The following is a 26096-nucleotide window of genomic DNA, read 5'->3' on the forward strand; positions in this document are numbered from 1 at the left end:
TTTTGTGAGTCTTTTCGACTCTCGAAAATAATGAATAACCGTGATTTGCTACCAATTGTCATTTAAACTAATATAACAAATTAAATAATATGTTACATTAGGTCGGATCGCCCTGTAAAACGTATTCTATTTATTAGATTGGAAGTCTCAAATCCATATTTTATTAATTACATTGACTTAAGATATTGGAAGGTACGTGTCTATTTCAACTTTCTTGATGTCGAGTTTGACCTTTTAAGGTATTCTTTGAAAAGTAAGATTCTCTCTTCTTTTTATTTTTTTATTTTTTTCTTCTTCTTCTTTTCCTCCCCTCCTATTTGAACGGTCATGATTAATCTATATCAATTCTTATATTAATTTTTTATAACAAAAGAATGATAAAATAAAAGAATGTGAGAGAAGAGGATAGAAAAAAGAGAGGAGAAAATCCTAGTCAATTATTTGGACTCACACTAATCAATGACAAACATCCCCTAACGATCTATTAGTTCACGTGTCCCTTCGACATATGTTATCACTTATCCTTGTGGTCGATTACTCGTTATTAGGTTGCTAGGAATAATATAGAATCATGTGTGACCACACGTTAATTGATTTTTTGGCGTACAATAGTCTTTTCATGGTTAAGAAATTATATTGTATTTCTAATGAGTTTGTATTGTATTTATGATGGATTTGAAATGCAGAGTTGCATGTGTTATTGCTTTTGGGATATGTGGCCTCTTTTTCTTGCTCTAGAGATTTCCCAAATGGTTTTCTCCGACTAAGGTTTGTTCTGATGATCACGTTTGGTATGTCTGCTCTATATAAGGTTTTTTTTTTTTATCGTTTTTGTTCCAATTTCAATTTATCTATAAAAAGATTGTCTTTAAGACTACTTGCCTACGACTTATCTTGGAGAAGTTTAGTGCCAAATTTGCTTGCTAGAATTAAATGCACCAATTTAAGCACAAAATGGTATTGGTTACAGACTGTTATCGGTTATCCAAATTAAGCGTACTTGCCATTTAGTATTACGGTCTAGTGATATTCCTCTTCACTTGTAAGTGAGAGATCTTAAGTTCGATTCTTGTCAGAGATAAATTTGAACCACATTATTGCTAACCCATTGTGAAGCTAAAATCATCCCCTCCCCCTAGTGTAGATTATATCGTTTGTCAAAAAAATAAAAATTCGAGTGTACTTTGCCATTTTAGTTTACTTAATCAGTTTGTTGACCCTTATTTGCTATAGAAAGGAAGGCACATTTAATGGGATCTAAACAGACGAAGATTTTGGTCCTAGTCTATTTCCTCCTATATAGCTATGGCATGCGCCAACCAATTAACATCCTAAATACGATCATCCAACTAATTTAACCGAAATAAACGCTACAAAAAGAAATGGTCAAACTACAAAAATAACCTGCATCTTGTACTATATATACTCAACTGACGCCGAAAATTAATATCTAAAAAATAAAAAGAAAGAGAGAAAGATAGCAATGGCCATGCCAATGTCCTCACCGAGTGCCAACGCCATGACAATGAAGGCATTGACTTTGCGAGCCCTCCTGGGGCCAATCCTGCTATGTCTTCTTCTCCCTTACCATGTTCATGTCTCTGCTGCCGACCGTGTGCTTCTTGAAGCCAAGAAGGATCACGATAAGGTTGGGCCAAAGTTCAAGCCTGGCCCTTGGAAGCATGCTCATGCCACATGCTACGAAGGAGGCTCCGGAACCTTTGGTATGAACCCTATCAACAAGGGCGGAGCCATGAAGGGACCATAATGGTCCCCGGCTTGCCTAACATTTTTTCTACAAATAAAAAAAAAAGGAGTGATTCTTTTGATTTCTAAAGACTTTTCAAGGTTTTAGTATCTCAACCAGAATCTTTCCTTATTTCCTTCACTAAGTTATGCAGTTAACTCGCGTCACTATGAGTTTTGAGGGACTCAGGGGATCAGAAGAAGGACAGAGAGAGAGGAAGTAGGCGAGAGAGCTGGTTTTATTTTTTTATTTTTGCTTTATTTTTTTTTTAATTCTTTGAAGCCTCTTAATAGTATTACTTTTGCTTTTTCTTTTTTCTTAAAGGGATTTTTATTTGAATCTAAGTGATAATACTGGGCATGGGGTTGAGTTGAGAAAGAGGATGACAAGAACGACATCATACTGCTTAATAAACCACCCATTCCCAATGTATTTTGAACCATCCTCTAACCCATCTAATTTCTTACAAGGGAATCTATTGCTCACATGATGTAGCAAATTTATATGGAAAGTGCTTGCCCAAAGATTTTTCTCTGTTAGCCGTGAGGGAATGTTTGATAATGTTTTGGAATGCTTAGCAATATTTTTGGACATCTAAAAGCTCTTCTTATAAGAACAAAACGTGCTTTTCAATGAAACACTTGCATTTTTTTTTTTTTATAGAAATTTTGGCGCTCTTCTAATAAAAAAACAGCACTAATTAATTCATGAAATTTTTTGAACCAACTAGGTGGAGCTTGTGGTTACCATGATGTTGTTAAGGAAGGTTATGGCCTCAAAACTGTAGCACTAAGCGATGCACTGTTCAACAAAGGGCAGTCGTGTGGTGCATGCTTCGAAATCAGATGTGTAGACTCACCCCAATGGTGCAAGCCCGGGCAGCCAGTTGTGTCAGTTACAGCAACAAACCACTGCCCTCCAAACTACAACCTCCCAAGTGACAATGGAGGATGGTGCAATTCGCCACGTGAGCATTTCGATATAGCCAAGCCCATCTTCCTCCAGATTGCTGAGTACAAGGCTGGCATTGTCCCAGTTGAATATCGAAGAGTACCATGCAAAAAAATAGGAGGCATTCGGTTCACAATAACAGGGAATCCTTATTTCAATGAAGTGATGGTTTGGAATGTTGGAGGCTCTGGGGATGTAACAAGTGTCGAAGTGAAAGGTGACGGCAAGCTTCCATGGACGCCGTTGAAGCGAATGTGGGGTCAGAGGTGGACCACCGATGCTAAGCTTGTTGGGGAATCATTGACATTTAGGGTAGGTGAGAGTGATGGAAGAACCATTACTTCAGTGAATATTGCCCCTAAGAATTGGCAGTTTGGTCAGACCTACGAAGGCAAGAACTTCGATTAGGAGTAGAATCATGTTGGAAGCTTCATTTTGATGCTTTCGACTAGGAAATTAACGAACAAGCTCTAATGTTATTGTTGATTGAATTAGTTTTGCTTGTTATCTTATGTGTATAAGTTGCGATGAAATGGTAAAGTAAAGGGGCTGCCTTGTTAGGTGGATGGAACATAGAAATTGTTCTAAATGTACCATTAATTAGGTTAAATCTTAATTCGACGAAAAGTAATTTAGTTGTGAAATCCCGTCTTTAGATTTCACTATTTAATTTTACATATTTTATATCTATGCGAATTTATCTTATTTTTGTTAATTTTAGATTCGTTACTTAGTTACAAAGTTTGAATTTTTATAACGAGTCATTAAAAATCCATAGACCTTTTGGGTTAGTCATAGTATTTTGGGTAGATTCCAAGAATGCCTAGGCAAAAACCGTTTACAAATCGGAGTAGTAACGAAGGAGAAGTAAGCGAGGAAAGGCAAGGGTGAAATGTTCTTTTGGACCCTATGCTTCTGGAAGGCTCCAAGAAAACAAGGGAAATGATCTGTTGAGGAACATATGTGGACCGAGAGGGGGTTGGGATTGGCTCGCCCTCCCCCCCTGGCCCAAAAAAAGAACCCTTCTCCTTTTTACCTGTTTTTGGAATCGTTGATTCTGGTGTTTCCCGATCGATTCACTTAACGCCACCTTCTGGAAACGGCTCACCACCATTCTAGGATCATTTCCCACCTAGTGTTTCCATTTGTTGGTCGTCGTTCACGACATGACGAGTTCATCGGATGTCAACCACCATATCCAGTCGAAAGCCCATGACTCTAGGAGGTGATTTGTGGGCCCCAATGGTTTGATGGTGCAAAGGTGGCGGCAAAGTGGCGCCGCGATCCCTCCAGCCATCCGCCGTTTTCTCAACAATTTACGCTGTCTTCCGTCCCTATTAGACTTTGTCACAGGTATGAAAATCATTCCTTATACTTGAGTTCTATTTGCTTGTAAAATTTGGTAAAAATCGTAGTTGGTAGGAGAACGGAGTTCACATTTACTGAAATCACCATCCATGACGGTGCATAGGGACTTTGGCATTTGGGATAGCAAGACATCTTCAATGTCTTGCGTTTAGTTCCAAGGTCCGTTTATTGAAACACTATACGATGGTTCGATAATTTGATTTATAAAAAGTTGAACCATCGTTTGATTTTCAAAATTGACTTTGATCTGACTGTTGGATCGCTATGATACTTTAATATGTTATTGTATTTGAGGACTTAGAAATTTATGGATTGGAAATTTGATATACAGATCTTTTGGATTGAAGAATCTTAGATTATTAACATTTGTGGTTGACATTAATCCGACCATTAGATCATTATGAAATTATAATATGTAGTTGGGTGTAATATTTGAGAATATTAGAAACTTATGGATTGGGAATCTGACGTACAGGTCTTCCGGGATTGGATTTCTAAATTTGTAGGACCAATTGTTGATAACCACTTAAACTTGCGATTGATGAAAAATCCAACCTTCAGATCGTCACAAATTTTTAATATGTTGTCCTAGAAGTACATTGAGACTCTTAGAAAGTTATGGATCAAAGATCTGGTGGGCGGATTTACCATATTGGATTACTAAGGTTGTTGATCGTTCTGTTGACCGATGGTTGATTTTTGGTCAACATGTCCTGAACTGTTCTTTAATACAAAAATTAGTATTACTAGAAGCTAGGTAAAGCCTAGTGGGCCCATCTTGGCCAGTGAGCTATACCTGTTGATTTATATCTCGGGTTACGTGTAAGTGGTACCTTATCAAAATTTATGTGATTATTGAACTACTAGAAGATATAAATGATATGTGTGATTGCTAGTAAGAGAATATGAGCTAGAACTATGTTAGAATTATTTCATAGAACTTGTATGTATGTGTGAGTAGATATTCATTTGTGTTGTGGAATTGATAATGTGTATGCTAATAATAATAATTCATGTCGACTTGATGTGTGATGACGTGACTGCACCATGTTGCAGTGATACATGGATGGTCCCGCCTGGTTAATTCATGTTGGGGCACCATACGCATTCTAGGGGTAACTCTACCTAGTTAATCCGCATTGGGGAGTCACTCCTTGCTTTGGTTTCAGGGAATCCCTCACCCAGTTCCATATGGGGATGAATCCAATCCTAGGGCATTAACCTTTCTGGGAAGCCGGTCCCTTTACATAGCCATAATAGGCAGTTTTTTTGAAGTAGCTGCAATTGATTCTAGAAGGTTACACTATTCCCATAGGTGACTTTGCTTGGTTAATATGTATCGGGGAACCAACTATTGGAGGCATGTCCATGGTCCCGCCTAGTTAACGTTGGGGGAGTATGCGCACCCTAAAGGTGGTCTCGCCTGGTTAATCTGCATCGGAGGATCATGCACACCTTAAGGGTGACTTTGCCTGGTTAATCCACATTTGGGGGGGGGGGGTTTACTACCTACTCGGTTTACTTTAATAGGTGGTTCCATATAGTTATCCGCATTGGGGAACCATACACATTTGAGGGGTGACTTCACCTATTTAATTCGCATTAGGGAACTATACGCATTTGAGGGGTGGCTCCGCCTGGTTAATCCGCATTGGAGGGTTACTGCCTTCTTGGTCACATTATATCTATAGGTGGTCATGCGTGGTTATTCCGCATTGGGGAGCCATACACATTCTTGAGTGGAGTTCTGTCGAGTGGTCCGAAATCCTTCTTTCCATTTAGTTCCATTGATTGTTCTGAAACTAGATCTCTAAAAATCTTTACATATTCAAGAAGAAGTTGTGTAGTGATCACCACCATAGCCAAATAGCCTTACTTCCCATATTTCGTATATGTTGTAAGTTTTAACCCCGTTGAGCCTTGTTTAGCCTTTATTCTTTGTTTACCCACATTTTCTTCACCTAGCCTAGTTTAGGACAATCCCCACCCTTGTTCTTAAAAGATAGTGAGTATGACTTAATTGAATTCCTTTTGAGTTACATTATGAAAGAAAATGAGTGTGGGGGAGAGAATGTTTAAGTGTTTATGTATGTTTTGAGATTCAAAAGAAAAGAAAAAAAAAAAAAGAAAAGAAAGAAAGAAAGGGAAAAAAAAAAAAACTTGAAAAAAATGAAAGAATGAGTGATTGAAGAAAGGGTCCAAAACACCAATTCTGGCCGTAAATTGTCTAAATTCTCCCTTTTTGTTCAAAAGTTGAGTTTTCATTCAAAAATGAATTCTAAGTTGATTCAAGTGCTTTGCTCACTATTTCTTTAAGAACCTTTGTTTTCCATATCCCTTCTTTGTTATCCATACGCCCCAAGCCCCATTACAACCTGTGACTTCAATCTTGAGTGTTATGTGTTTCAATTTGTGGAGTTTGAACTTGGTATGAGCATATGGTGTCACTGGTTCTCGCGTCTAAGTAGTAGCATTCCATTCATGAGATCATATCTAAACTTGATTATTAAGTCCAGAAATTGCGTTCTTTGTGATACATATATGTGAGTGTTCGTTTTCATGTTTACATCAATCTTCTCATATATGACTAGATTAGGGTGTGTAGTTAGAAAATCTGAGTTAAAATTGAGTGCATATCTTGTAAGGAATTGAGCAAATTCTCTAAGGCATGTTACTACATTCAAAACATGGTTTTAAATGCTTAATTGTGAAATAGTATGTGGTGACTATGATTAAGAATGTACTTAAGTGTGAAGATGAATAAAATCTGTGGGAATGATGATTTTTAACATGTCATGTGATTTGGAAATCCCTGAGGCAAACATTGGAAGGTTTAAGATTGTCTTTGGTTTGTTTTGTTTCGTTTCGTTTCGTTTTGTTTTGTTTTTCTGTTTTGCTCGAGGACTAGCAAAAGATAAGTGTGGGGGAGTTTGATAGGAGCATATTCATGCGACTTAAATGGCTTGTTCTCGTACGTTTACGTTATGTTTCTCTAGTTATTTTAGTCCTTTATGCTTCTTTTGTGTGTTTTCAGGTTCTAAGGGCTTAGGGAGCAAGAAAGTGCATTTTGAGGCTATTTGGAGCATTTTTGTGCATGGATTGGATAGCTTATCCATGAAGCCAAGTAGATGGACGAAATTGAAGATCAAACCATTCACTTATCACTTCCATTCACTTATCACTTATCACTTCCATTCACTTATCACTCACCACATATCATTCATTTATCACTTAACATATCATTCATTTATCACTTAACATATCATTCACTTATCACTTATCATAACCATACATTTATCACTTATCATACTCATAATCATCTACACATTTCAACCATTTAAACATATGCATTTCAACTCACATGCACACCCACCTCTTTCCACCTAATCCACATGCTTTCACAACCTAAAACACATGCACATTCACCCTAAATCAATCACATTCACAACCTGCCATCATTTCTCCCCCCTTTGCCGTGCATTGCACTTCAACTTTCCAGCTTCCCACTCCTTCAATTCAGCCACCATTCATTCTTTACTCAACATACACTCATCATCACACACCCTAGCTATCATTCACATGCATTCACATGCATCACAACCCCAAAACCATCAAGAAAACACTCCATGCCGTGGCCTACTCACATTCCCAATTCCTTTCCAACATTTCACATGCATTTCCACCTTGGTCATGCTTTCCCATTTCATTATTCATTCACTTTGCATTCATTCAATTCAGCCACATGCAATTATTCTTTCATCAACCCACCACAAATCCAACTATGCCGTGCCTCCCATCATAATTACTCCACCAATTCAGCCACAAGACATTATCATTGCATAACATTCCATTTCCACCTCTTTCCAACCTAATTCACATGCATACCTATTCTTTAAATCAACACATGCATTCACATGCTTTTCCAACCTAATCCACATGCACATTCATCCACCTTTCTTCCAAAACCACTCCACCTTGCCGTGCATTACTACCATCAGATTTCCAGCATTTCCATGTGCTTTCCCCTTTGTTCTAGCCACCCCACATGTCCCTTTAATCATTCAAACATGCAGCCACATATTCCACCCTTTGCCGTGCAAAACATCTCCACACTTCACATGCAAAACAGCACCATTCACTCCATGCCGTGGCATTCATTCCCCTTTCCAGCTTTCCCTTTCATTTCCAGCTCTAACTCTTCATCATTGCAGCCACCTACATGCATTATTTATTAACTCTTCATCATGCATCCAGAAAATGAGCAAGAAAGCTTCCCAAACACATGCATACACACACCATTTCCAGCACATGCATGCTTAAACAAACAGCCATATGTTCCCTCCACTACTCCTATAAATACCCTAGCATTCATTCATTCATGCATCATCTCATTCACAACACAACACCCCTCAAACACTTCCATTCCCTCTCCTAGCCGTGGCTTCCCATCTCTCCCTTATAATCCAAACACCAATCCTATTCCATTGCAGCCACTCCAACCATTCCCCACTCCATTCCACATACACCTAAAAGCCCTAAACATCTCCTTAGACCTTGTGCCACAACGAAGAGGAAGAGAAGAGTGCCTAAACGTTCATACAATTCAAGTTTGAGTTGTTGGAATGTATAGGTGTTTCTTTGATTTCAAAGTTATGAGGAACTAAACCCCCTTTAGCTAGGGGGTGATTCGAAACTATGTTTATGTTTGTAATATGATTTGATTACTTTTAATTATGTTTCATAAGTTGTGAATTCAATTTGTTTAACTGTTTGATTGATAACCTATTTATGTATGTTTATTAAGAATGAACGCTTAATTTTCATGCATGAATTTGACGCTAGAATATAAGTGAGTTTCACGTAATAGTTATGAACTTATATTCACAAGTAGTGGAGGTTGCTTATAAACAATCGCGTTAAACAAATTCTTGGCATAAGTTTCATGCAATCATAGTAACGAATGCCTCGTCAAAACTTATAGTTTTCATGTTGCTTAATGATTCTTGCTTGTATCTCTATTATGCAATTCATGTAGGGAACTTGTGAGGAATGCTTTGGGTTGTCGTATGCAATCATCCAATTCATTAACTTAAGGAAAACTTGACGGTTAATTTAAGCGGACCTAATTAACCCGGAGCGTTGAGAATTCATGGTTTATTGAAATGCAATTAGAAATCTTTTTACTATGCAAGTGTAACATGTGTGGAGATGAACCCCTTGGCTAGCATCCATTCATTCCATTTCATCAATTTCATATTTACATTCTGTTTTAATTGCAATTTGTTCATTTAGTTTAATTCCGTCCAAAACTCAATCCCCCTTTACTTTATTGTTCAATTTAGTTAGAAATCAATTTAGTTTGTGTTTTTAAAGTATTTTGAGTCTTTTGGTTTGTCTTAGTGTTTTAATGTTTAGTTTCACATTCTTTGAGTCTAGTTTAGTGTTTTATATTGTTTTTACGTTTTTGAGTCAGTTTCCAAGAGATTAACAATCCCTCCTAATCCCCGGTCCAGAACGATCCCTACTTATACTTATACTACAATTGACAAAAAGAGGGTTTAATTTGTGTGCGTATAATTCTCGCATCAAGAAGTAGCATGCAAAATGTCAAAATTTAACAAAGGGTGAATTACAAATGATTTGATCCCGTTATAGGGTACGTAGGTAGTTTAACATAGAGGTTAAATGCAACCATATAAAGTAGACGAAAAGCTATTCTGCTATTGGACCTTGAATGGTGTCTTGTTCATGTCTCGAAGATGAGGCACAATAGATGTACATGTACGAGATGACATCATGTATTGATCATGAATGTATCTCGAGATCGGGGCATGACATTAGTACTTCATTTTGTAGGATATATAAGTTATATATGAAAATTAATATTTAAAGGTTGAGATAACGTATTGTAAAACTTAAAACACACGACGTAAAAACTAAGAGGTCTTAGGTTAGCTCACATGTATGATGATGATTTATTATATAATTTAGTATTTGTGTTGACTTCGATACCTATTTCTTAATCCCCCTTCAAAATAGATGTATAAAAAGGAACATGAGGTAGGAGTTAGGAGTTTCCAACCCCGGTTTTAGAGATCAATCTTTTGGTGGGACTAAAATATGGTCACATGCTTTAATTTACCAATGTGCCCAAATTTATACACCGAATTTGAAAGAGAACTTCTGCAGTGTTTGACTTGAAACATGATATTATCATGCACTTAAAACTTGCAACATAGTAAGTTTCAAGTATGACTTATGCTGTAAATTTACATTTAAAGTTCCCATAAATAATATCCTCGTAATTAATACACACCACTAATTTATGTCTCTTTTTCTTCTTTTCTCTCCTCACCCTTCACATCTCTGATTTTTCCTCCACCGTAAATAAGTATTCTCTCCCCATGCCCTACAAGAAAGTGGGTAATGGTTACCATTTTTATTAGTCGCCATTGCCCCCAATACGAAAAAGCTACTAAAGAGGGGTGCGTTGTTGTCATAGGCGTGACAATATGGCTCCATTGTCACCATTTTTGTGTTGGTGAGAACAGAATATGTGCCATTGCCCCAACTTATAACCCTCATACAATTCCAAGCCATAAACCGAGGTATAAAATTGGTGCCGGCTGTTGGCTATGTAAACATTTTTCTTGGGTGGGCGAGACATAAAAGCTTTTAAAATCAACAAAAAAGAAGTAAGACTTACAAAGGCTGAGGTTACTTCCTGTGGAGGAATGTTGAGGTCTTCATCCTGCGGATGAAGCGGTGTCTCGGCCGTCGCTTCAGGCTCGGCCAGGGGTTTCTTCCAACGATCGCCTAGAAGAGGAGCCAGTTGGACGGCTGCCTTGACCACAAGGGAAGGATTGGCAGGAGGAGAATTGGCTGGTCGAGGGCGACGCTCCAGCGGGATCTCGTCACTCTCGCTCTCATCGTCCTGAGGAAACTTTTGTTACAACTGGAAAATTGAATGAACGAAGGTTAGCAGTAGAATCATACCTCTTCTAGAATGACCGTCGGTCGTTGGATGGGGGATGCATCGACGGGTACAGTTGTTGCCCCCAAGGCAGGTGCAATGGTGCACTCCGAGGCTGCAGCTGGTACAGCGATCGGATCGGCCATAACCCCAGTCGTGGGGACGGCCGGAGGAAGGGGGTCCGCCGAAGCCGGGGCAGTCGGAATGGAAGGAGAGACGACAGAAGCAGTCGCTCCCATGGTGTCGCTGGGAATAACATGAATCTCCCAGTCCCCCTTCTTCGCCAACTTCTTGAAGCTTTTGGAAGGACGAAGAGCATCATCCCCCGTCTCGGCGTCTTGGTGAAGGCGCTTGGTCGACGGCGTTCGCTTGATAATAATGGTCTTCGTGGGGACCAATTTTTTCTTAGCCACCACCGCGGCGACCACCTCCGCCCTTCTCAACACACAACCTAAGATAACGAAGTAATCAGTAACATGGGGCAAGTAATTGAAGTACAAAAGACGAAAGGACAATGTACCTTGGGTTTCCTTGGATTGGGCCGCAGGAGCTTGTCTGGGCCGGTCGTCGAAGATTCTGCTCACCACGTCTTCGGCCGAGACGCCGAAGAAGTCACGGGTGTACTCGTCTCATCAATCCCTAAAGGTGTCGGTACCCAGAGATTCAAGAACGGTCGGTCGAAGCTGAAATTTTTTACACTTGTCCTGAAACTCTTGTTCCGTCGTCTTACACTCCCTCTCGGAGGAATCAGAAAGACGTCCCCGACTTAAGAGGGAGCAAGAAGCGAGCAGGGGTACGGGGCAACCTTGAAGGTAGCTGAGCTGCCAGGCGACGAAATGAGGATGATAGACCTCCCAGCTAGCTCGGCGGGCATCGCAACTAAGGGGAAGGTCGCAGGTCAATACGAATGACCCCCAATGCTGGCGAAGATCAGCATCTTCGGTCTCGGCCCACGCTACCGTCGTAAGCTTGATCGAGGTGGGGTACTCCTGACGCCGGCACACCAGGAACTCGTCATCAGAGAGGACGTCTAGGTCGAAGAAGTGTTTGAGGACTTTGTCGACCCAGTGAAGAGGCGCTGGTCGAGAGGCCAGTTGAGGACCAAGAGCTGCGGTAGGTTGGAAAACGGGGACTTCGGGCCGAAGAGTGGAGAAGTAAACCTGCAGCCAGAGTTGGAATACCCAGAGGGGTCCGTTCTGGTACGGGTCGATTTTGTTGATGGTCGTTTTGGCCAAACAACGGAAAAGATTGGCAAGGATAGCCAGACTGAGCACCAAAGTGTAGTTTTTGAACCTCTTCTTTCGAAGGCTCTCGGTTACCTCGGCTGAGTGTCTCAACAGCCCGTTCGTCGAACAGCGTTTTCAGGTCGAGATGCTAGGGACATCCGGAAAGGGTAGCATCAATTGGGAGACCAGATAGGGAAGTCCCAATGATAGCTGAGATATTAAGGACGGTGGGACTAAGAGGGCTGAAAGGAAGGATCATGGTGTTGGTAGCCGAACACCATAAACTCAGGGTCGCCATGAGTAGTTCTTTATCCATGGTGATCTCCATGGTCGAGAGCATGATAGCGTCATGAATGACGAGAACTTTCCATTCGTTGCCGAAGAATGCTCCTATTCGGTCGACCCAAGCAGCCCAGGCTGCAGTGGTCGAGGGCCAAGCTCCTTGGGGTCGTGCCAAACACCATTTCGACCAATCAAACCCCTGCAGTAAGGGTGTCAGGCATTGTTCCTTGAGGAGGTTAGTGATGCACGACGGCACTGCACCTTTGAATAGTGGCCCCAGAATTTGGTGAGTGGTAGTGATGCGAGAATTATATGCACACAAATTAAACCCTCTTTTTATCAATTGTAGTAAGTATGTAAGTAGGGATCGTTCTGGACCGGGGATTAGGAGGGATTGTTAATCACTTGGATTTGACTCAAAAACGCAAAAACACAATATAAGACACCAAATTAAACCATATTCTAAAAACACAAACTAAATTGATTTCTAACTACTATGACTCAACAAAGTAAGGGGGGGGGATTGAGGTTTGGACGAATTTAAACTAAAATGGATAGATTGTAAAGAAAACAAATTGTAAATACGAGTTTGACGGAAATGAATGGATGGGAACCTAGCTAAGGGGTTCATCTCCACACATGTTATACTTGCATACAAAATGATTTCTAATTGCTTTTCAATAAACCATGAATTCTCAACACCCCGGGTTAATTAGGTCCGTTTAAATTAACCGTCAAGTTTTCCTTAAGTTAATGAATTGGATGATTGTATACGACAACCCAAAGCATTCCCCACAAGTTCCCTACATGAATTGCATAATAGAGATACAAGCAAGAATCATTAAATTCTTTGAAAACCATAAGTGTTGACGAGGCATTCGTTACTATGATTGCATGAAACTTATGCCAAGAATTTACTTAACGCGATTGTTTATAAGCAACCTCCACTACTTGTGAATATAAGTTCATAACTATTAGGTGAAACTCACTTATATTCTAGCGTCATATTCATGCATGAAAATTAAGCGTGCACTCTCAATAAACATACATAAATAGGTTATCAATCAAATAGTTAAACAAATTGAATCCACAACTTATGAAACGCAATTGGAAGTAATCAAATCATATTGCAAGCATAAACATGTATTTCGAATCCCCCCCCTAGCCAAGGGGGGGGGTTTAGTTCCTCATACGTACAAGACAAAGAGAATTGAAATTAAACATTGAAATCGAGGAAAAGCAACACCTAAAAATTCCAACAACTCAAACTTGAATTGTATGAACGTTTAGGCACTCTTCTCCTCCTCTTCGTTATTGCATAAGGTCGAAGGGATGTTGTTGGTTTGGTGTTTGTATATGGAATGGAGTGGGGAGTGGTGGAAATGGAATTGAATGGAGGAGAAGATGGTAAGGGAGAAAGCACGGCTAAGGAAGGGAGAATGCTGTTTTTTTTTGTGTTGTGTTGTGTATGAAATGAGGTCTCCTTTGGTAATGGGAATGCAAGGGTTTTTATAGGAGGAATGGAGGTGTATATGGCTGTTTGTTTAGGATGCATGTGGCAAGTTAATGATGGAAAAACAGCTAGGAAAGCATGTGAAAGCTGGAATTGCATGTGGCAAGGTGTGTAGGTGCTGGAAATGCAATGTTTATGCACGGCAAAGGCTTGAATGTGGGTGTAATGATGATTTCTATGGTGGGTTATGCATGGCAAGGCTGGAATGTGGTGTAATGATGAAGGAATAATGTCTTGGTGGCTGGAATGATGAAGTGGAATGCTGGAATTGCACAAGGTGAAAGCTGGAAAGGGAAGGGTAGGCCACGACAAGGCATGTTTGGGGTTGGAAATGCATGTGTTTGCATGTGAATGTTGTTTGTGTGAAGTGTGTGTGAATGTATGTGGATTAAAGACTGAATGGTGGCTGCAATGATGAATACATGTGGCTGAAATGAAAGGGAAAAGAAAAGGAAAAAGCTGGAAATGGGAGTGAAGAGGCACGACAAGGTGTTGTTATTGTGTTGTTGTTGTTTTGTTGTTGATTAGGGTGAATGAAAGATGAATGATGAAGAATGCATGTGGATTAAAGAGGGAAAATGTGGTGCAATGATGGTGTGGGAATGGAATAATGTGGCTGCAATGATGGTGTGGAATTTCAATAGGGGGAATGCTGAAAATGCATGTAGGAGTGCACGGCATTGAGTGTGTTTTGGTGCTTGAAATGCGTGTGAATGCATGTGAGTGCATGTGTGTGTGAATGGTGGTAGCTAGGGTGAATTATGATGAATGCATGTGGAATAAAGAGGGAGAAGGTGGTGTAATGATGAAGTGGAATGGCTGAAAATGCAAGGGGGAGTGCAAGGCACGACAATGGGTGTTTCTTGATGGTTTTGGGGTTGTGATGCATGCGAATGCATGTGGCTAAGGGTTGTTGATTGGGCTAGAGGTTTTGCATAGCTCAAAGGATTGTTTGATTGGGCTAGGCCCTTTGTTTTTTGTCCAAAGTGCATACAAGGCTTTCAAATTCGTCCAACACTTTGGCTCCAAGCATATGCTATCCATTCCAAGCCCAATTTTGCTCCAAAATGCTCCAAAATGCATCTTTTTGCTTCCTTAGCCATATGAACCTAAAAACACACGAAAATGGCTTAAACTACTAAAACAACTATGAATTAACAACATAGATGCACGAAAACAAGCTAAGTAAGTCGCCTAAATATGCTCCTATCAAATTCCCCCACACTTAGCTTTTGCTAGTCCTCGAGCAAAACAAAATAATAACAAATAAACAAAATGACACTAAACAAGTAAAACACAACCTAAACCTTCCAACAACCGTCTTAGGGATTTCCAATGCATATGACATGTTAAAAATCATCATTCCCACAGATTTTAGTCATCTTCACACTTAAGTACATTCTTAATCATAGTCACCACATACTATTTCACAATTAAGCATTTAAAACCATGTTTTGAATGTAATAACATGCCTTAGAGAATTTGCTCAATTCCTTACAAGATATGCACTCGATTTTCACTCAGATTTTCTAACTACACACCCTAATCTAGTCATATGTGAGAAGATTAATGTAAACATGAAAACGAACACTGACATATATGTATCACAAAGAAAGCAATTTCTGGAGTTAATAAGCATGTTTAGATATGATCTCATGAATGGAATGCTACTACTTAGACGCGAGAACCAGTGACACCATATGCTCATACCAAGTTCAAACTCCACAAATTGAAACACATAACACTCAAGATTGAAGTCACGGGTTGTAATGGGGCTTGGGGCGTGTGGATAACAAAGAAGGGATATGGAAAACAAAGGTTCTTAAAGAAATAGTGAGCAAAGCACTTGAATCAACTTAGAATTCACTTTTGAATGAAAACTCAACTTTTGAACGAAAAGGGAGAATTTAGACAATTTACGGCCAGAATTGGTGTTTTGGACCCTTTCTTCAATCACTATTTTTTTTTTTCAAGCTATTTTTTCTTTCTTTCTTTCTTTCTTTTCTTTTCTGTTTTTCTTTTCTTTTGAATCTCAAAACATACTTAAGAACAAGCATTCCTTCCCCCACACTCATTTTCTTGCATAATGTAACTCAAAAGGAATTCATTTAAGTCATGCTCACAATCTTTTAAGAACAAGGGTGTGGACTGTCCTAAACTAGGCTAGGTGAGGATAATGTGGGTTAACAAGGAATAAAGGCTTAACAAGGCTCAACGGGGTTAACTTAAACATAAAATGAATGAAGGGCACATGGCTATTTGGCTTTGATGGTGGTCACTACACAACTTCATCTTGAATATGTGTTATGCAAATCAATAACATGCTTTGAATGAAATGGGCATGAGTTCTAGCCTTTGGAACTATATGATGAAACACCTTCTAAGTAGTAACCAAGCAAAGAATAATGAGATCATGCAACGACTTTAGAAACAATAATGCACAAATTTTAACTCTCCAAATAACGTTTAGGCTCAAGTCTCACAAGGTTGTAGCGTTTGTTTGAGTTCCTTCCTTCAAGCATGTTACAAGAACAAATTTTTTTCATATTTGATTTCATGTGAAGTCAGACATTATAACCAAAACCAAGCATATACCAAGAGTATATCAAACTTTTCTCCATGTTTATAACTCTTTTTAACAGTCATGCAATTACAAACCAAATCCTGAGGCAAGTGTTGGAAGGTACCTACGACACAAAAACGACTCAAAACACTCTTTTTAGGCTTTTCAAAACATGTTTTTCAAATTTTTATGTGATTTTCGGAGTTATAAAACAAAACACACTAAAACACTCCAAATCAGCTTAAAAACATTTTAAAACAGCAAGGAACAACACTTGAAGTTATGGGTGATAAAATCCAACGAATTTGCATCAACATACTTAGTTACCCCCCCACACTTCAATCAAACATTGTCCTCAATGTTTTAAGCTTAAAACACACCAAACAAAAGTAAACACATAAACAGCAACTAAACATACTAAACATGGCAGAATGTATCTAACAAAGAGAAGAGTTTAGGGATGCAAATCTGGTTATGGAGTGTAAATTCCATCTTCTCTTTGGTGATTGCAGTGAGGCTTGATCTTGAGTTTTCCACAGGCTACTCTTGAACTGAGCTGGAGGATTCTTTTAGTTTCCTCCAATCGTTGATTTTCCTTTGTGCTACTCTTGAACTGGGCTGGAGGATTCTGACACATGGCAGGCAAGCACGAGGTAGAGGTGATGACCTGTTTCTTTGTTCAATCTTTCCAATTCGTATTGAAGAGGGTTAGAGGATAACTCAGCATATGCAGTTGTTGCGTTTGCTGACTATCCACAAGATTGATGTTTCCTCGTCACTCGTCTTAGCTGTTCTCCAAGCCGATGTGGTCCCTTCTCTGGAAGTGTATCAACCTTTGAAGATGACTACTCGAGAGCAACACTAGGTAAGCAACCAGGGAATAGATTCCAGGTAGTTGGTTCCAGATCAGAAGACTGACTCCAAGTGCAGGCTGATTGCTCACTTTACTTTGCCATGCGAGTAATAACAAGGACAAAGGAAAGGACAGGGAAAGATCATGATATGAGATACCTTTGCTTTCGCCCTTGATGATATGAGATACTTTTGCTTTTGCAGAAGCAGTGAATGAATCCACATGCTTCGATCCACCGTTTCCTCTTGCCTCATTTGTACTCCAGGCATTTGGTATCTTCTTTGGGGGATACATCCATGGTTGAAAATGTGTTCTCAAGAGAAGAAGAAAACTGAACATGTTTGAGAGGGTTGGTTTCAGCTACATTCTCGGCCGAGAAGGAAAGTCATGCGTTTTTGGGTATATGCCTTGCCATGAATGTTGATGTATATAGGAATTGTAATGGCAAGTGGCAGTGCGGATGCGGCAATGTCCTCCACGCGTCTTCAGCTTTGTCAGAGAGCTTTTGACAAAATGGCACGCGTTTTCTGAAAAGCCGGGAGCTTTTGGCTTTGTCACCTACGCTTGTCGGCAAAAGTGTGTAGCTGCTTTCTCGGCCTCCATGCGTCTTCTGAAAAGTCGGGAGCTTTTGACAAAGTTACACGCTTTATCTGAAAAGCCGGGATTGCGTCTGAAGAGCTGGCGATCTTTACGCCGGAAAATCCGGCTTTGAAGAGTGGTGTCTCTTCAATTCTGAATTGGTGATTGTGTCGCCTCTCCTTTAATAGAGGTGATCGATCACCTCTATCATGCACACTTTGAAGATTGCCCAAAAATCGTCTCCGGCCCGTCGAGATTGTACTCCATCCAACCCTTCTTTTTTTAACTTCTTGAAAAATGGCTAGCTCATCTAACCCATCGAACATTTGCTTAGATTTGAGTCTAAGCAGTGATCTGGTTGCGCCTCGTCAGGGTAAGGTATGGTGCCCGTCTTTCTTATCTTCTCATGGCCCTCTTACAGGTGAGGACTCTGTGATGACGGATGCAACAACAGCTACGATAGTAGCTCGGAACCTCGTCACTCCCAAAGATAGTCAGCTGCTTTCAGGACGGTCCGATGAGTTGGCCGTTCAAGAGTCCCTGGCTCTCAGTGTTCAATGCGCGGGCTCTGTGTCCAACATGGGCCAACGCCTACTTACTCGCTCCTGTCAGGTTGAATCATTGATGGCGGAGGTGGAGAGTCTTAAGCAAGAGATCAAACAGCTTAAGTACGAGAATCGAAGTTTGCACGTGCTTGCCAATAATTATTCGACAGGCATGAAGAGGAAGCTTGATGAGCTGCAAGAATCTGAAGGTCGAATTCAAAATGACCGTCAAAGGCTTGCGGCTTTCTTCTAGAGGCACCTCTTTCTTGCATCATCTAGCGTTCCACCAAGGATTAGGGCCTTGAATGATCTATCTTCGGTGCCTCCCGCTCCTATGCCTCTCGCTCTGATGCCTCCTGCTCCGAGAGTGTTGCCACGTAGTGGGGCTTCACGTACACAACCTTTATGAAAGCTCCATCTTTCTCTTTCTTTGTTAGATACAAAATTCTCTCTTTCTCTCTTTTATTTTTATTTTTTTTATTTTTTTTATTTTTTTTCCGCTTGTAGTCTCTCGGAAATCAATGAACAAGCTTTGTTTTATTCACTGTATTGGGTTGCCTCCCAAGTAGCGCTTTCTTTTACGTCTTGCAGCTGGACGGTACCTCCGTTTAAGCTTGACTAGGTTCCACGGCATGGAGGGGTACCTCCTCCACGACATGCTCCTCAAACGTCTCGTAATAGGGCTTCAATCGATGCCCATTCACTTTGAATTCTTGCTATGTCCTTGAACTTTTGATTTGCACTGCACCATGAGGGAAAACATTAGTGACAATAAAAGGACCAACCCATTTAGAACGTAACTTACCGGGGAATAATCGAAGACGAGAATTGAATAACAACACTTTCTGCCCGATTGAGAAGGTTTTGGCTCTAATCATCTTGTCATGGACGGCCTTGGTCTTCTCCTTGTAAATCCGGGCATTCTTATACGCTTCATGCCTAATCTCTTCAAGCTCGCTCAATTGTAGCTTCCTATGGTTTCCAGCCGCGTCCACATCCATATTGAAGGTCTTGACCGCCCAATGTGCCTTGTGCTCAAGCTCTATGGGTAGATGGCACGGCTTGCCATAGACTAGCCGAAATGGGGACATACCAATGGGCGTTTTGTAAGCCGTTCGATAGGCCCACAGTGCATCCTCCAAGCGCAAGCTCCAATCTTTTCTATTCGGCCCAACGGTCTTTTCTAGGATTTGCTTGATTTCTCGATTTGAAACTTCGGCTTGGCCACTGGTTTGGGGGTGATAAGGTGTGGAAACCTTATGCATCACGTTATACTTCTTGAGCAACGCCACAATGATGCGGTTGCAAAAATGAGTCCCACCATCGCTTATGAGCACTCGAGGCATCCCAAATCTAGAGAAAATGTTAGATTTTACAAAGTCTGCAACAACTCTAGAATCGTTAGTTCGGGTGGCTTTAGCTTCCACCCACTTTGACACGTAATCAACGGCAAGTAAAATGTACGTAAAACAAAAAGACATAGGGAACGGACCCATAAAATCAATACCCCAAACATCAAAGATTTCAACAACAAGGATTGGGGTTTACGGCATTTGGTCTCTTTGGCCTATACTTCCGGTCTTTTGACATCTATCACAAGTTAAGCAAAAAGCCCTAGCATCTCTAAACAATGTAGGCCAATAAAAACCACTTTCAAGAACCTTAAACGCTGTGCGTTGTGTGCCAAAGTGTCCACCACATGCATATGTATGGCAAAAACTCAAAATGGAATTAAATTCAGATTCATGAACACAACGACGCACAATTTGATCCGGGCATATTTTCCACAAATAAGGGTCATCCCAAACATAAAAACGTGCATCCTTTTTTAATTTATCACGTTGAGCTTTGCTTAAGGTGTTAGGAACTTGCTTAGACACCAAAAAATTAACTAAATCAGCATACCAAGGGTTACTTACCTCAACGGACAAAAGTTGTTCATCTGGAAACGTTTCTAAAATGGGAAGGTCCTCTTCTTCACGCACCATTCGACTTAGGTGGTCAGCCACCACGTTTTCACATCCCTTCTTGTCCCTAATTTCAATGTCGAATTCTTGAAGTAAGAGCATCCAACGAATGAGCCGCGGTTTAGCCTCCTTTTTAGTGAATAAGTACCTAAGAGCTGCATGGTCAGAAAATACAATCACTTTAGTGCCAAGTAAATATGAACGAAACTTATCTAAAGCAAACACAACGGCAAGAAGTTCTTTTTCCGTGGTAGAATAGTTTAGTTGAGCATCATTCAAGGTCCTAGAAGCATAGTAGATGGCGTGGGATTGCTTATTCTTCCTTTGACCCAAAACAGCCCCTATTGCATAATCGGATGCATCACACATGAGCTCGAAAGGCAACGTCCAATCAGGTGGAAGGATGATAGGTGCCGTGGTAAGCTTGTTCTTGAGAAGTTTGAATGCCTTCTCACACTCCTCGTTGAACTCAAACGTCACTTCTTTTTGCAGGAGACGGCATAAGGGTTGTGCAATCTTGGAGAAATCTTTGATAAATCGCCTATAGAATCCTGCATGGCCAAGGAAAGAACGAACCTCTCTAACAGAAGTAGGAGAGGGTAAGTAACGTACAAGATCTATTTTAGACTTATCAACTTCAATTCCTTTTTCAGAGATGATATGACCCAAAACTATGCCTTGTTTAACCATAAAATGACATTTTTCCCAATTTAAAACAAGGTTGGTTTCCACGCATCTTTTCAAGATTAAGGTAAGATTATGCAAGCAATCATCAAATGAGTCCCCAAAGACACCAAAATCATCCATAAATACTTCAATTATCTTTTCAACATAATTTGAGAATATACTTACCATGCATCGTTGAAAAGTGGCTGGTGCATTGCATAAACCAAATGGCATACGACGATATGCAAAAGTACTAAATGGACAAGTAAAGGTGGTCTTTTCTTGATCATCCGGCGCTATGACAATTTGATTATATCCCGAATAACCATCAAGAAAGCAATAAAAAGAATGACCGGCTAACCTTTCAAGCATTTGATCAATGAATGGCAAAGGGAAGTGATCTTTCCTTGTTGCGGTATTTAGCTTCCTGTAATCAATACAGACACGCCAACCTGTTTGGATACGAGTTGGCACAAGCTCATTCTTGGCATTCTTCACCACTGTCACTCCGGACTTCTTTGGAACACATTGCACCGGTGATACCCAACGGCTATCATAGATCGGATAAATCACTCCACAATCAAGAAGTTTGATAATCTCCTTTTTCACAACTTCCATCATTGGAGGGTTGAGACGGCACTGAGCCTCTCGAGTTGGTTTAGCCCCCTCCTCTAGAAGTATGCGATGCATGCACGTAGTCGGGCTAATTCCCCTAATATCGGCCAAAGTCCACCCAATGGCCGTCTTGTGCTCTTTCAACACTCGGATCAACTTCTCCTCCTCTATGGCCGTGAGTGATGAGGAGACAATGACAGGCAATGTCTCGTTGTCTCCCAGAAAGACGTACTTTAAATGATCGGGCACTGGTTTAAGCTCAAGTACGGGTGCCTGAATCACTGAGGGTAACAACTTATTAGTGGAAATTGAAATTGAAATTGGGTTAGAAGGCTTACCATGGTGTTGAGGTAGTGACTCAAGGGCAGCCACTATCTCGGCCTCCTCCATACTTCTAAGCACGGCAAAACCAGATTTTTGCCCAATTCCTTGTGCAATTGTTGTTTCAAGTGTATCCCTCTCCAAAGAATCGAGAAAATCCTGCGCCAAATCATCAATTATATCAATAGAAAAGCAAGAATGATCGTCCTTAGGAAATTTAATACTTTCAGAAAGATTGAAGTCAATGACTTCCCCATCAAATTCCATCGTTAAAGTTCCTTTAAACACATCTATCTTGGTGCAGGCTGTTTTCATGAAGGGCCTCCCTAATAGAATCGGCAATGGGGTGGAATGGGGTGAATCCTCCATGTCAAGCACGTAGAAATCCGCTGGAAAAATCAAGTTACCAATCTGCACCAAAACATCTTCCAAAACACCCTTTGGATATGCATTAGAACGATCGGCTAATTGAATTATCACACCATCATTTTTAAGCTCACCTAAGTTCATAGATGCATAAATAGAGTATGACATAACATTAATCGAAGCCCCTAAGTCTAACATGCATTGTTCAAACTTAGTATTACCAATAACGCACAGAATTGTAAAACTACCCGGATATTTGCATTTAGGGGGTAATTTCCTTTGTAACACAGCAGAGATATTTTCACTTACTTGAACCACCTATTTGTTCGAAATCCTTCTCCTTGTTGTACAAAGTTCTTTTAAAAACTTAGCATACCTCGGGACTTGCTTAATCGCATCAAGGAGCGGGATATTGACTTGAACTTTCCGAAAGGTCTCTAGAATGTCCTTCTCGGCTTCTTCCTTCTTTGATTGCCTAAACCTACCAGGAAAGGGCACATTTAGTGAAATAGAACTCGAAAAAGACGAATTGGGACTTACCTTGGTGGTTTGGGACGGTTTAGGAGGACTAGATGAATTCGGCAAGGATTGGTCATCCTTGGCTGTGGGCTTTGCTCCCTGTGCTTCTTCTTTCAGCAGCTTGTCCTCCTCATCTTGACTTGATTTGGATGTATTTGAGTTCGTTCCAACCTGTTTACCACTTCTAAACATGATGGCCTTAGCGGTTTCAAATCCTCCCTTTGGGTTCATATCGGTTGAACTGGGCAATCTGCCTTGTTCTCTAATTTGCCCCATAAATTCGGCAATTTGACCCATTTGCTTCTCCAAATTGTCCACCCGTTTGTCTTGGATTTGTCTCTCCTTATTTTGAGTTTGTACTTCCTGCGTCAAAATAGTAAGTAACTTAACAACTTGATCATTATCCAAAGACATACCTGAGGTTGTTTGGGCGGATTGCACTTGGTTTTGATTAGGGACGAATGGCTTTGTATAAAAGCCCGGTGGTTGCTGCCTAAATCCTCCTTGGGGTTGTTGACCTTGTTGGGGGTCTCGCCATTTGAAATTCGGATGATCACACCAACCGGGATTGTAAGTATTAGAAAATGGATCCCCACGTGATTGGTATTGGTTGCCATATCCCACGGCATTGAGTGTTTCCCACCCTCCATTCTCGATCAATTGTGGGCACGTGTCCGTAGGGTGTCCTTGCATGGAGCATACGTCACAAGAAGCTACGGTTTTGACTTTTGGACCTTCCACCACCTAAGAAATCAACGTAGTAAGGTTAGCCATTTGATTTTGAAGTTCAGTTATGGCACTTACCTCATTGACTTGGTGTTGCCGTGGGGGGTCTCTTTGTCCAACACCTTCATATTGTTGTGCATTATGTGCTCGGTTGGCAATTAGAACTTTTGCAGCCCCCGAAGTTTTATCCACCAATGCGCCTCCCGCCGAGGCATCAAGCATTTGACGTTCCATGGGAAGGAGTCCTTCGTAAAAGTACTGAATGAGTAGCTCCTCCTTCATTTGATGCTGTGGACAAGAAGCAACAAGTGATTTAAAACGTTCATAATAAGAAGGAAACGATTCACCTTGATTTTGTTGGATGCCACTAATCCGTTTCCTCAAGAGAATGATTCTTGAAGTTGGGAAAAACTTCTCCAAGAAAGCTCTTTTCATACTATCCCAAGATGTAACCGTTCCGGGTGCTAATTCGAAAAGCCAATCCTTCGCTTTTTCCAAAAGTGAGAATGGAAAAGCCTTCATCATCAGAATGTTCCCGTCGACATTTATGGGTGTCATGCTCGAACAAACAACCTCGAATTCCTTGAGATGCTTGTTGGGATCTTCCATGGAAAGCCCATGGTATTTCGGAATGTGGTGCAACAAGCTTGACTTCAACTCGAATTCATTGGTCTTGCCTTGGGCAGCCGTGGGGTATTGAATGCATAATGGTGCGGCATTGGCCAATCCCGAAGCGGAAAGCTCTTTGATTGTTCGGTTGTCCGCTGCCATGTCTACTTCACCCTCTGTTGTCTTGGGTTTCTCTTCTTTAGATTCAGAAACGGACTCAGAGCTTTCACTTGATTCGCTAGGTTCTGGGTTCTTTCTCTTTCGTCTCAATTCTCGCTCGAAATCGGCGTTAAGAACTCCGAGTCATAAACTATACCTAAAACAAGAAACAAAACAAGATTAAGAATTTGGAATAAAATAAAAACAAAAGAAAATAAAACAATCCAAGAGATTAGCAAAGTTGCTAATCCCCGGCAACGGCGCCAAAATTTGATGCGAGAATTATATGCACACAAATTAAACCCTCTTTTTATCAATTGTAGTAAGTATGTAAGTAGGGATCGTTCTGGACCGGGGATTAGGAGGGATTGTTAATCACTTGGATTTGACTCAAAAACGCAAAAACACAATATAAGACACCAAATTAAACCATATTCTAAAAACACAAACTAAATTGATTTCTAACTACTATGACTCAACAAAGTAAAGGGGGGGGGGATTGAGGTTTGGACGAATTTAAACTAAAATGGATAGATTGTAAAGAAAACAAATTGTAAATACGAGTTTGACGGAAATGAATGGATGGGAACCTAGCTAAGGGGTTCATCTCCACACTTGTTATACTTGCATACAAAATGATTTCTAATTGCTTTTCAATAAACCATGAATTCTCAACACCCCGGGTTAATTAGGTCCGTTTAAATTAACCGTCAAGTTTTTCTTAAGTTAATGAATTGGATGATTGCATACGACAAGCCAAAGCATTCCCCAAAATTTCCGTACATGAATTGCATAATAGAGATACAAGCAAGAATCATTAAGTTCTTTGAAAACCATAAGTGTTGACGAGGCATTCGTTACTATGATTGCATGAAACTTATGCCAAGAATTTACTTAACGCGATTGTTTATAAGCAACCTCCACTACTTGTGAATATAAGTTCATAACTATTAGGTGAAACTCACTTATATTCTAGCGTCATATTCATGTATGAAAATTAAGCGTGCACTCTCAATAAACATACATAAATAGGTTATCAATCAAATAGTTAAACAAATTGAATCCACAACTTATGAAACGCAATTGGAAGTAATCAAATCATATTGCAAGCATAAACATGTATTTCGAATCCCCCCCTAGCCAAGGGGAGGGGGGTTTAGTTCCTCATACGTACAAGACAAAGAGAATTGAAATTAAACATTGAAATCGAGGAAAAGCAACACCTAAAAATTCCAACAACTCAAACTTGAATTGTATGAACGTTTAGGCACTCTTCTCCTCCTCTTCGTTGTTGCATAAGGTCGAAGGGATGTTGTTGGTTTGGTGTTTGTATATGGAATGGAGTGGGGAGTGGTGGAAATGGAATTGAATGGAAGAGAAGATGGTAAGGGACAAGGCACGACTAAGGAAGGGAGAATGCTGTTTTTTTTTTGTGTTGTGTTGTGTATGAAATGAGGTCTCCTTTGGTAATGGGAATGCAAGGGTTTTTATAGGAGGAATGGAGGTGTATATGGCTGTTTGTTTAGGATGCATGTGGCAAGTTAATGA

General features: G+C 40.3%; 1 protein-coding gene across 1 annotated transcript; it reads left to right on the plus strand.

The window, feature by feature from the left end:
• Positions 1-862: 862 nt before the first annotated feature.
• LOC125469763 (expansin-A9-like) lies at positions 863-3340 on the plus strand. Its single transcript, XM_048567533.1, has 2 exons — positions 863-1724; positions 2478-3340. Exons 1-2 carry the CDS (start codon positions 1484-1486, stop codon positions 3104-3106), a joined length of 870 nt encoding a protein of 289 aa, XP_048423490.1. The 5' UTR covers positions 863-1483; the 3' UTR covers positions 3107-3340.
• Positions 3341-26096: the final 22756 nt, after the last annotated feature.

The sequence above is a fragment of a genome, unplaced genomic scaffold, assembly GCF_019419815.1.
Source record: "Pyrus x bretschneideri cultivar Hongxiangsu unplaced genomic scaffold, Pyrus_bretschneideri_v1 Contig45, whole genome shotgun sequence".
Lineage (NCBI taxonomy): Eukaryota > Viridiplantae > Streptophyta > Magnoliopsida > Rosales > Rosaceae > Pyrus > Pyrus x bretschneideri.

Coding starts and splice junctions, on each gene's coding strand:
- LOC125469763 (XM_048567533.1), top strand. CDS start 1,484: ATGGCCATGCCAATGTCCTCACCGAGTGCCAACGCCATGACAATGAAG. Junction 1,725..2,477: donor AGGAGGCTCCGGAACCTTTG/GTATGAACCCTA, acceptor TGAACCAACTAG/GTGGAGCTTGTGGTTACCAT.